Below are 13,062 nucleotides of genomic sequence, written 5' to 3'. Positions count from 1 at the left end.
CCAGCATGACGCTGCAAACCTTCTCTAACAATTTTATTGAAACACATATGGTGGCTAACTTTCACATGTTTGGTCTCCTTTTATGTATCTGTGTTCACTTTTCTTTTCAAACAGAAACGTCTGCTTAACATTCCTCGAATTTAATTCCTTTCTTGATGTAAACAGCTCACAGGGTTTTGACGGGGTTTGGGGCTGTATCTCTCCTGATAGTATCAAATGGTAATGTGCTGTGTTAAATGCCCTCCGGTTTAAATGTTCTGCTAGCCTAACTCCGTGTGTTCTGATTTAGTCTCCTTTTTTGAAGATTGACCAAACCTTGGAGTTTGTTTGGTACTGAATTCTCCAGCCTCTGGCATGGTATTTATTCTTAACAACCAACTAAACCCAATACAAGGGAACCTAATGGAAAACTAACAGTCCAATTTCTAAGGAAGTGTAGTATGAAACAAGATGGTGTTGGTCAAGTGCTAGGAGCCCCTGGGAAGCCAGTCATTCTAGAATTAGAAAAGGAGTTTTGATAGCAATAGACCACTTTGGCCTGGAAACATTTTCAGTATTGGATCTGATATATCTCAATGTTACTCAAATAATTGTACCATTATCTTACAGTGGAGAGACTCCAGATTTGGTTTAAAATGTTTTCATGAATGCAGCTAAGTAATCATTGTGCATTTTTTTTTTTACTTTACTATCCACTGAACATTTTAATGAAGTTCTGGGGAAGTTTTATTTATACGCCCCCACCCTCCCATGCCCCCAGGTGATTGTTTATGGATGTGTATCTGGTCATGCGGCAGCCTCTCTGGTACTCGGCTGGTACCATGTGAGCGTTATACTTGAGCGTGTAACTACTAGTGTAGTGTCAGACTGTGACCTCCCCCAGAACTCATCATCTTGAAGGTTACATCCAGGAGAGGATCTGCCATTTCTTACAGCATTTATCGCAGCCAACAGCAAGCGATGCTTCCCAGGGGATGCCCGAGCTACCTTTCTCATATGGATTGCCATCTGTTTCTAATAACTCAGGCTCTCCACACCATCTTGTATTTTTACTTAACACTGTTAACTCATCACGATTAGGGTCAAAGAAGAGAGACTCATTAATATTACCCCTCTGAGCAGTTGCAGAGGATAATGAATGCTGTACCCTTGAAGAGAGACTGAAGAATCATTTCTCTAAAACACCTATCCATTCATCCGATGGAGAAAGCACCCAGAATCCCATATTAACCTCAAAAGGTGCAGTGCTCCACCACTGCCTGACTGAAGGTCATCACCGAACCAAAAATGAATTTTTTCTAAGATTACTTTAAAAATAACCTAATTAGAACTTGCAAACATACCTACCTCTGGTTCATTCATGGTGCTCACTTAACACTGAGGCTTCATTTATTTTTACAGAATTTCACCTTCAATGATGACTTCAGTCCCAGTAGTACCAGTTCGGCAGACTTAAGCGGCCTAGGAGCAGAACCCAAAACACCAGGGCTCTCTCAGTCCTTAGCGCTCTCTTCTGATGAGGTATGCTCATGGCACTCAACAATAGAACCGCTTTCTCAGACACACATGTTACCCATGAATTATCACCCGGAAAGTGTTTTTAAGGTAGATGTTGCATGGGGATCATCGAGACCACGGTTTTATATTTGATTTCTCTCCTTCTCTGTCTTACCATGAAAGCAAAGTATTATTTCTCAGCCCCTTTAAGATGTCAAGGGAGCTCCTTTACTATATAGTTGGACTTTGTCTGATTTAATGGGGTGACTCTCAACAGAGGTGTGGCGGTGGGAGGCTGGGGACTGGAGAGCAAACATAGGAAACAGCTCAGAAATGACACGGAGTTTCCAGATCCTCTGTTCCTTTCCTCCCTCTCCTTCCCCACCATCACCCCTACCCTAAGATTCTGATATTCCCTCTGAGTTGGGCGTGGCCCCTGATTGAAAATCACAATGGTGGAGAGGGGAGAGGTAGAGTTCCGATAAGGAAGGAGAACTGGGTAAGAATCACTAATTTAGAAGCCAGGGTCAAAATAGCACTGCTAAGAATTCCCAGGAGATATGTGTATACAAGAGAGGCAGGAAATTACATTAGTCATTAACTTAGTACCCCAAGAGATAGAGGAAAGAAATGCCAATATTTGGAGTGGGTGGGAGTGGGAGAGGCACTGTAAGTAAAGATAGTTTTGCTCTAAATGTTTGTTTTTAGTTATTCCTTTCTAACATGATTTTTCTTTTGTAAAACGTTTTTTTTTTCCTCTTCAATTTTTCTACCCATATCATCAGGCTTGGCGTGATTTTAATTGTATTCAAACTTTGTACCTTATATGTTGTGTCTCCTGTTTCTATAACGCTTTTCTTTTTGATTCCTTTGTTGCTCCCTCAGAGCCTGGATATGATAGATGACGAGGTGAGCTATCAGTGGGCTGTGCGTGGTGGCTTGTTTGGTATTGTTTGAACCTTTTCTCTCTTTGCAGATGATTTAAATATCAAACAATACAAGAGCACTTTCCTTGCTAGTGGAGGAGTTCCTTGTGTTAAGTAGTTTCACTCTCTGCCCTTGTCTATACCTCAGTTTAAAAGGTATTCCCGAGCCAGGAGGAATTCCACATTCCACCCGAATCCCCCATCACCATTATCTGAGACAGTCCACTGTGTCCCACCTCCTTTGCCTTCATCTCGGCTTATCCATCCCCTCTGTGTGTTTCCCCTGCGGGTCACTGAGGTGACTTCGGTTTCTCCGCCCACAACTATCTGTCATTGTCTTCATCTCCTCTCAGCTTAGTGGTTCTAGGAACCAGCTGCCCTTTGCGCTATGAAAAGTAACATTCTGCACTGGACAGATCTGCAGACTTCTAAGTCTCCGTTTCCTCATTTGTTAAAAATAATTATGGATACTGTCTGTCCTCCATTCCTCATAGGCTTGCTTGCTGCTCAAATGAAATAATGGCTGTGAAATTTCCCCTAAGAATGCCTAGGGCTTAATGCTCTCCTAAGTGAAAGATACCTCAATATTTGTAAATGTATTTTTACGTATCTCCAATGCCTTCTCAGAGGATAAATGCAGAGTGATGCATTGCATATAGAGATGAATGAAACATTTCTTTGCTGCACCAGATCATCTTTCCGAGGTGTTTTAATGGAAAAGCTTGCAACATTAGAGTGTATTTTTCAAAATCAAGACCTACATTAATAATGCTCTTTTATTTGGGGGGATTTTAAAATTTCTGAGTACCTAAAAACATGTAGCTATTAACTGCATATGTGTGTTACACACACTAGAACCATTGGCTTATTTTATCGTTTAAAAATAAATATGGCTCTAGGAGGCAAAAAATTCCTTTGACAGCATGATACACCATGCTGAGCCATGGGGTTTTGGCGTTTTAACAACACTGCGTAACCTTCCTACCTCAGATCCTTGATGACGGACAGTCCCCCAAACACAGCCAGTGTCAGAACCGGGCTGTTCCCGAGTGGAGTGTGCAGCAGGTCTCTCACTGGCTAATGAGCCTGAATCTGGAGCAGTATGTATCTGAATTCAGCGCCCAAAACATCACTGGAGAGCAACTCCTGCAGTTGGATGGAAATAAACTTAAGGTAAAGAATCGTTATGTCTGTGTTCAGGTATCCGGTATAATTTGTATTGCTCATAGCACCTGCCATGTTTTCATTAGATAAGAGCATTCTGCATATCTGAGAGGTAATTCTCATCATTGGTCACCAAAAAGGACATTGAGTTATTTCTGAGGAGTAAATGAAGTTTCGGAAAGTCATTAAGGGTTTAAACAGTAGGTAGGCTGCTGGGTGGGAGAGCTAGGGACTCATTCCATTGCTTCCACCTAGTAGCACGTGGTCCGTGTATTAACTCACTTCCTATGTAGTATGAGTTTTTATAATGGCCAGTGTGGACTCTTTCATTACATTAGAGTTAAAATCCAAATCCCATGTGTCTTCTTTTCTTTAGTCATTTCTCCTCCATTCCCACTCTTCCCTGCACTCCGCTCCAAAACCGGGATGATATTTTCCCCAGAACTTTCTTCCCCAAATATGTGCAGGCCATGTCTGCCCTCGCCCTTCATCACATTCTCATATTCATCCATCCAGTCTATCTGTTTTAGAAACTGAGATGGCACCCATCCCTGTGGAAAGAGGGCAAAAGGAGCTTACAGCCAGCTCTCCACCCACAACCTCAGCCCCCTGCTGGGCTGACGGGCAGATGAGTATGTCTTGACAGTCTTGAAAAGGTTAGAGATCAGTCAATAGCCTGGGAATATGAAAGCCCCACTGACAAGGCCGTCCCTGGGGGGGGGAGATGGATGCATCCCACTGTTGATTCTGAAGGTCACGAAACATCTGAAGTACGGAACCAATTCCCCCTATTCTGAATTCCAAGCTCATTGAGCAACCTCATTATAATTAAGCTTCCCATATAGGTCTGCCTACAGGGAGAGAACGGCTAGTCATGCTGACATGAGCATTCTGGCCCCAAAGACATTTTTGGTCCTCATTTTCTAAATAAATGCATTGGTAGAAAGGAAGCCATGTCAATTCTTCCTGCCCTTCTTGGAGGCAGCAGGGGTCCTCCACTCCTATCTTTGGAAAATTTTGATGAGTTTAGCAATACTTTTACCTGTAAATGTCTACAGCCTGAAGGTTGGATAAGCGGAATTGTGCCCTTTTTCTCATTCATTCACTCCTTAATTACCCATTTGGGAAGCATTTACTAAATGAGCTTCAGGGGGTACTGTGTTAGGGATGTCACACAACAAAAGAACAAATAAAGCTTCATTCCCCCAGTATGTAGATTTTTGGAAATGTAATGACCTCTCCCTCATTTTTTACCTCTTCAAGGATGTTTAAATTAGTTTCTGAGTTTGAACATACTGTGATGTCAATCTCATCATAAGCAGAGAAGTTATTAGTTTATATTCAGTTTATATTTCTTTCTTAGGCTCTTGGAATGACTTCATCCCAGGACCGAGCAGTGGTCAAAAAAAAACTCAAGGAAATGAAGGTGTCTCTAGAGAAGGCTCGGAAGGCTCAAGAAAAAATGGAGAAACAAAGAGAAAAGCTGCGGAGGAAGGAGCAGGAGCAAATGCAGAGAAAGTCTAAAAAGACGGAAAAGATGACAGCTACCACAGAGGGTGCCGGTGAGCCCTAACTCACACCCTCTTCCTGAAAGGGTCTCCACCTGTCGCTGCCCTGCTCTCCTCTGGAGGATGAAGAAGGAACTGATGATAGGGGTAATGTGCTCTAGGCAGACTGGGGAACCGTGTGTTGAATAACTGCGTTTTCTGCAATAACAGAATGCACTCTTAATTTTAACCTGCTGAAATAATCCCAAACCACCTTTAGTTTCTTAAACAAACCGAGGAGCTCATTTGTGAGAGATGCAAAGTAACTATGTTTCTCTCTTACTTACCAACATCTTGTGTTGTGTTGGGTGGGTTGTGTCACTGAGAGAACCAGCATGACCCTGCCTGACAAGTGCATGACACACCCTGGGGTTAATGGAGGGCCATGAATTTCCGGTATGGGATGCTGACACTGGTCAGTGGCATGTAGCCTCATGACTGAGCGCACGACTCTGCCATGAGACCTGGGCTGCAGCATGTATTCCAGCATGTGGGGGAAGTTCCCCTCATTTCTGTGTCTGGACAGTGAGACAACCCCACAGTGGAAATGTGGGCACTCTGCCACATAACCACCTACTGTGGCCACAGGCGAGCCCGTTGCTCTGCTTGCTGGGTATCTGAACGAGAGGAAAGAATTATGATTATTTGTTAACCCCAGAAGGAAGAAAAGCCTTAAGAATGTGGATGTGGGTATGACCTTGGGGTTCTGAGGGTAACATTTAGCCTCCAGATTTAGCCAAACAAAGAAAAACATCAGATGTTAATGCAGCCATGGGATAGTGGAATCTGTTGTTTACTTTACTACCACTCCATGTTCAGTACTTTCAGCAACACTGACACACACAGCAAAATTCCTTTTTGCCCCAACAAATTGAACAGGAAACTGATTTTTGAGGAAACCAACATTTTCAGGTTTCCTCTCCTGGGGAACATTCCGGCTGGTCTTCAGCCTGACTGTGACACAGTCAGGAACTCATCACATATTTTCTACTCAAGATTTCCCAAGTGGGCTCAGTTAGTGTTTTAACAAATGTACTTTTAAGAAAAATAGAAATACCAGTTCGAAAAAAATTTAAATTTGAGTAACATTCAACCAGAGAAGCAATTTTATTGAGCACACAGGATGTTCCCATAAAGGAGAGCTGTCAGTTACATTTTAGAGATGCTTTGAATGGTTTTTCTGAGCCGTTCTCTTCCATTCTTTAGAGATTTACACTTTACACTTAAAGTTTAAGAAAGTACGTAGGATACAGTCTACAGTGGAGGCAGTTAGGCATATTTTAAAGCCAGTGTTAAGGATTTCAGTATTTCATTAAACTAATCCAAGTGCAGGAGACTGGGGCAGAGGAGGAGAAAATTTCTTGAGAAATATGAAATGATGGGTTGGTTTTCTTGTTGTTGTTTTGCTTTTTATGCTTATGTATCTGGTTCTCTTTGCTGCAGTAGCTCTAAACATGAGGTCATCCACTTTCCGAGGGACGAGTTTTACAATAAGGGTTGAGGTCAAACAAATTCTTGGACAGGCATTCTACTTCCTTTGCTACATGGGGTGTCTGGATCTCTATCTTCCACTGGAAATGTTATGTACGCAGAGCGCGGCGGGGAGGCTTTTGGAGGTAACACAATGTAAAGGGGCTCCTGCCCATATAGTTCTCTCTCTCTCTTTAGAACATTGTGATTTTAATTTTTTTTTGCTTGTCTGAATATCTGAAATCTGGAATTGTCTAAGCTAGATATTTATAATTCTGTTCTTTCCCTAAGGCCCATTTCCTTTTCAGTGACAGTATTGTCTGTTAAGCTTCACTTCTTTCGTCACCAATCCTCAGAAACACCATCATAAAGTAACATTGTGCTTTACAGTTCTCAAAGTCACTATGTATGTTTTCCTGTCTTATCTTCATTTGGGGTATGATAATGAAACTGCCATACTGGATACTCTATTAATATTTTGAAATGTGTGGTGCTTTGCTATTTATTAATATCATGAGAAACAAGGAACCACTATTAATGAACTACCAAATCCAGCAAATCTTTTCTAATACTAAAGACTAAATTAGTTAAAATCTGGTAATACTAGTGCTTGCTATTGTAAATTTTTGTTTCTCTTTGAAAAAAATGATCTGGATCACACTGGAAGTTTCACTGTTTTCATTTTAAGATTGGAAATAGAAGGATGATTATCTTAAGTTATGTTTACACTTTGGTAATATTTGAAAATGGATGTATATACTGGGAATGTCCAGATGTCTCATAGTCTCTGCACATAATTTATGATCTATTATATTGCATTTTCTAAAATGTCTTAGAAGTATTGTCCTCTGTTTTAAATTTATTTGTACACTTCCAATGTTTAGGTCAATGACCAATCGACAATATTATTAATCAAATTGTGATTCCTCAAATCATTTAGTTTGTGTTATAACTATTTTGATTTTTTTAAGTTAAATATAGTAATTTTAGATCTTTGTGAGTTATTTTTAATGATACTACTTAAAACTGCTGAAATTATAAGAGGCACTTGATTTGATTGTCCGACAGAGGATAAAATGGAAACTGACTGATAAAAGGGTATGAAAACGAAGTGAAGGACCTCCGGTCTTGTGAGCATTTTGTTTCCTGTTATTTTTTTAACTGACGCTAGTGCATGATGCCTAACCGAGGTTCCAATGTCTCACACAGTTCCCACTTTAATGCTCGTGGTTTTCAGTGTCCATGCAATTTTACACAATTGTTGCTTCATGAACCTTAAAGACTTTGCAGTTTTCTTATTTATCAGAAACGGAACAAAAAGGGAATATCTGGTTAGTATGAATTATATTCCCTAAACGACAGCTCTGTGTGACTCTAACAATCGCCAAAAGTGTTTGGGGGTTTTGGTAATGCTTCGGGGGCAGGGGATGCATGGTGAGGCCCAGCTGTGGACAGACAGCGGTGTATGAGCGGAGTGTCTGGGTCAGGGCTTTCCATTAAAGGACTTTAGTTCTATAACAGAATTACGTTATTGAAGATTATCTCCTTTAAAGTAACCTACAGTTTATGTAATAGTTTTCTAACTCTTTTTTTTTTTTTTTTTTGCTTGAATCAGAAGTTACTGCAGAGTGATACGTTCAGGCAGAAACCTAATTTTGCCCGTTCTAACACACAGATGAAATCTACCTTAACTTGCATGACAATAAAGTTACTCTGTGCTGTCCTCTTTTAGCTGGGGTTGACATGGGTGTCACACCCTCAACATCACGTAAGCATTTTTAACCCACAGCAGTTCACGATTGCAGGATGATAGGTGCTGATGCCAAACTCAGCTTTTAAGGGGCACGAAATGGGAACACGTACTCCCTTGAAGTTGTTGGGAACAAAGGGGCAAGAGGATGAGTGAGGGGGCAAATTAACCCTTGCCACTGCCTTTTGTCCTGTCGTCTCCAGCCTGAAATCTTAAGATAGCCCAGGCCTGTCTACAAAAATAGCCCTGGGTTGATCTAGCACCTTACTTAGCCTTTATGGTTTGTGCTGAAAACAAAGAATTCTTGTCTAGGTTCCTTGTGTAATTGGATTATCATGTGCTTTAAAATTACATTTTAAAAGGTAAATGAAAGTCTGCATTTCTATAGATTTTCTGACTCGTTTATAAGTGTTAAAGGTCACAGAGGCCAAGCCTCAAGAGAGGAAACCCAGTGTTTACCAATAATATTCAAGAAGATTCTAAACGGAGGTGTCCCAACAATTCTGAAAGAAATGTCTACGCTTTGGATGTGCTGTAGCCCCTTCAATTACACTGAGATATTTAGGAATTGCCAAGTTCCATTTGAGTAACTGAATGTACTGTCCCTATAGAGCTGCAGATGAGGGGCATTTCACTTTGTTGGACAGCGGTCTCTAGGGATCATGTCACCTACTTAAGTCCTCAGTGCTTTCTGAATGAAAAAGTAAAATGGGAAAGAAAAGACCAGGCTTTTTAAAGTATCTTTTCAAATTTATCTTTAATCAAGGATCTACCTGTACACTCTTCTGACACTAAGCATTTAAGGATGAAGTGCAGAATTAAAATGTTCATATTTTCTACCAGAATTGTTTGCATTATGATGACGGGGTGGGAAGTCAATTTCTAAAGAAAGCAGTGTTGTAAGAAGTCTATGTGCTACAGCGATTCACTCCAAGAAAACAGTCTGGGTGTGCAGGCAGATTTCATTGATATTTGTTTTAGATATTTAAAGTCTCAGGAAATTTATTCTTGTTCCAAACACTGGGGGAAAAAATAACACCATATACTACACAGGTAGTCTTTGAATAACGTACAGTAGCAGGATAGAATAGACCCAACCGAGAAGTCAGAGGGCACAGAAAAAGCCTACAGAATCAGTTCCCCCTGGAAAATGAATGCCTGGGTGGATGTGTGGAGGGTATGGTGGTTACTTGAAGGCTCACATATGTAATATATGGACCAAGCACAGCACATGACCTGCTTCCAGATCTACGGGGTGAGAAAGGAAAAAAAAAACATGATTTCCAATCCTTGGCGCTACCGCAATCCCAACCCCAAACCAAACTGCTAGGGATTCAAGAATGAATAAGAGGTAAGGCATAAGAGAACAAGAGGCAACTTCTCAATATTGTGCATGCCACTTGTGTAGATATACAGAACTCCATATGTGGGACTATATCTCCCACCTTAAACACACACACACTGCAATGACATGGCATAAAAAAGTAGATAGCATATGTGGAACTTGGTAATGTCAGAACCAGAGCAGTAATCATAGCTTTATTGCCACTTTTTGTGTTGTGTAGACATTGAATGGCTCATAAAATTTGAAGAGATTTTTTTAAATGTATTTCTTCTACTAAATGCACTTATCCTACATGTTTATATATTTTGGTAAAATTGATTTATTAGAAACTTGGTATTTTAGTAAGATAAAATTTCCTCAAATGTTGGGTTAATGCTTTGATGTTAACATTGCACATTGCTGAGTTGTAACTCAGAAGTTTATGCAGCTTTGGGCATTTTTAACTGCGGACTGCAGTTTCCTTGGCTAAACATTGCACTGTGTGTTCTTGTGCATTCGCTCATGCTCTACTACAAATATTTGGTAGCTGTGATGCGTAATTAACTACTGGCTCTCTGATGGCAGCTAGCCATCACATGACCATTTATTTTCTTCTTTTGCAGAGTGATGGCATGATAAGGTCATTGCCAAATATGACCCAAGTGGATATATGAGTGTGAGTATGTTGTTGGAAGGTGTACACTTGTGTTTCTCTCAGCTATTTTATTCACACACCCAGGTTTTCTGTTAAGGATTTCATCTTTCATCCATGAAAGAACAATTGGCCAACAATAGCTAAATTACCTTAAAAAGTGGGAATTAAGAGGCAGTCCAGCTAGATAACACCTCCCAACAACATCGGATTCAGTTAGTGCTTAGTGAAATCCCTTCAATATTTATGTGTGTTTTCCTTAATATTATTTATGGTCATCACTGCTGCTTTTGAAATTTTAATGGTGTCGCAATTAAACCACTGGTATACCTGCTACATAGCACTAACAGAACTGACCACCTGAAAAACGAAAAAAGAGAGAGAATGAATTCTGTTCCATTGTAAGAAGTTGATTTATTTTAATCTTTCTTTATATAAAGGAGAAAAATTGTTTGAAAATAATTTTAAGTCCAATAAATATGGATAGCATGTTATCTGAAACTTTTAATTTGTACATTTGGTGTCTGATGCTTTGCATGGAAGAGACAATAGTGCCACGTCTGAATTGTTCTCTTGTGCTTGGTTAATACGTATTTCTCTAGATTGTTCCATTTCAAATGACATTTCTTACTCTTTGGTTTTCAGAGGCATTCAAAGCAAAACAGTCTTTGTTTTCTGACCAATCTAAAAATAATCTGTGATTAAATTTAATTTGTTAGTGTAAATAAACTTCTTGCCAATGAGTATTATTGTTGTTAGACAACGAATGCAATAAAAAGAGAAATACTAAAATCTGTTGAAGTAACTTTGTTTTTCCTTTTCCATTTTCACCTTCAACTAAAACAAGCCTTGACTGGGGAAACCTGTATTAACTGTCAAAATAATAACTATCAATCAAGAGCAAAGTGCACATTTTCCATGGAAATGAAGCTAAAAATAAGCTTTAGCCCTGGTAAAGCGTAAATTGGCAGCTAGAATTACATTTGAAAGCACAATTATGGAACTGGGCATAAAGTTAGAAGATCAAAGCTTCCACTAGAAGCTCCCTCACCCACCTTTCTGTTCCCATCACAACCTCATCACAGTATCTGATACCCATCAGCCAGGAAAAGGTCTGGGAGAAATCCATTTGGCTGTGGACCTCACACAGCCTGGGGCAAGCTAAGAGTCAAGCCATCCCAGAGTATGGGGTTCCTTTCAACAATTTTACTTCTAAAACCTTAAATGTTCAGAAGACTGAATATAACAAATGAGGGGTGTTAATTTCTCTCTCGCGCGCCGTAATTTATCTGTGACTAAACCTTTGCAAACAATTTAGCTCTGAGCATCACAGAATACATGAATTAAGCTGTTTTCTCTTCCTTGGAGTGTGTTAAGAAATTCCTAACCAAGAGAAAGCATGTGTCCCTTTGAATGCTTTTGAGTGTAGGCTATGTCAAATTGGATAGCTTTTTCTTTGGGGGAGAGGGGGAGAGGGAGGTGCGTAATTTGCTTATTCTGTCAAGAACAAGAGAACAGTATGGTTGTTTTATTGATATATCAAGTGATTCCTTTTAAAGGAAATATGTGGGTTTTTTCAACCTAGGCACCACAGCGATTGATAGTTTCAAAACAATATTTCAGAGAATCCGACTTCAAGGGCTATGAACAGCGTCACTGAATAATTGAGCACTTATAGGGCACATGACATCATGGCCCCTGAAATCGTTACTAAAAATAACTTTTATTCCGATGTGAGGAAAAGTGGTTGTCAATCCAAACAAAATGTTCCTGTTTATTACTTGAAGTCAGTGGTCTTACACTGTTAGCGGTTTTCAATTTAGCAACAAAACATTTTTCCCAAATGCCAGGCCATGGTCATGGTAAGTACCTTAGAAACACGTTGTTTCTAATGTAACTGCCTGAACATCCCAAAGAAATAATCCAGCCTGGAAGCCATACCATCAGAACAAACAGACAAATAAATGAAGATAGGTCAACTTTTCATAGGGCTTTTATAAGAAAATGCTCAAGTCATCTTCTGAGTCACATCCCTCAGAAGAGAGCCAAAGATTGGTAACCTTTTCTAATTTTTGTTTGTTTACTTTTCTATTTTTTTCTTCTTAGCCTCCACAGCAAGTTAGAATAGAAAAAGCACCACCACCAGCACCAGCTCAACAATAGTGTCTTCGGGGGCACTTAGCTTTCCCTGAATTCGTGTTGGGCTTTATTCCATATCCAATCACTGATATTAGCAAACTTCTTCCTTTTACCAAGTCAAAGAAACCAAAATGTACAATGTGTGCTGAGATAAGACACTCATAATTTTCAGGTGGGACAACCCTCCCAAGAATTTTAAGATTTCTTTTTACATGCCATTTGCTAGAGGAGAATCATATCAGCCAGAGTAAAAGGACAATTGGGGTATTTAAGTTTCTATTTACTGACCAAGTAGGAACATAAGGGGAAATATAAATAAGGCTGACTATACAGTATGTCTAATGGCTTTGCTTAAGAAGACATGCCTGGAGTTGAGGAGTAGCTTTAGTGCACATCTCATTTTCTGGCCTGTGGACTCGAGTCCCTGAGTGAGTCCTGGAGTTCTGGTGATTGGTGAGACCATCCTGCTCTCCTGTTTTCTGAACAAGACACAGCAAGGCAGCAATAATGTGCACTCAGGGAACTCATCATGTCTTAGGGAAAGTATCTTGTGAGTCACGTACAGTTACATTACTTAATACCTGACCACAGAC

General features: G+C 40.0%; 1 protein-coding gene across 17 annotated transcripts in view; it reads left to right on the top strand.

The window, feature by feature from the left end:
* PPP1R9A (protein phosphatase 1 regulatory subunit 9A) overlaps positions 1 to 11,122 on the top strand; it is a 273,673-nt gene extending 262,551 nt beyond the window's left edge. For 12 of the 17 annotated variants that reach the window (XM_019729737.3, XM_019729733.3, XM_019729732.3 and 9 more), the window contains 4 exons: positions 1,402 to 1,521; positions 2,383 to 2,406; positions 3,414 to 3,596; positions 4,951 to 11,122. In XM_019729737.3, the coding sequence (XP_019585296.2) occupies positions 1,402 to 1,521; positions 2,383 to 2,406; positions 3,414 to 3,596; positions 4,951 to 5,160 (537 nt within the window). In that variant the 3' untranslated portion in view covers positions 5,161 to 11,122. The other 5 variants (XM_074340748.2, XM_019729734.3, XM_019729742.3 and 2 more) reach the window with 2 other exon arrangements.
* Positions 11,123 to 13,062: the final 1,940 nt, after the last annotated feature.

This window comes from Rhinolophus sinicus, chromosome 4 (assembly GCF_057876585.1).
Source record: "Rhinolophus sinicus isolate RSI-liver-muscle chromosome 4, RSI-T2T, whole genome shotgun sequence".
Lineage (NCBI taxonomy): Eukaryota > Metazoa > Chordata > Mammalia > Chiroptera > Rhinolophidae > Rhinolophus > Rhinolophus sinicus.
This window is presented reverse-complemented; position numbering and strand designations above follow the sequence as displayed.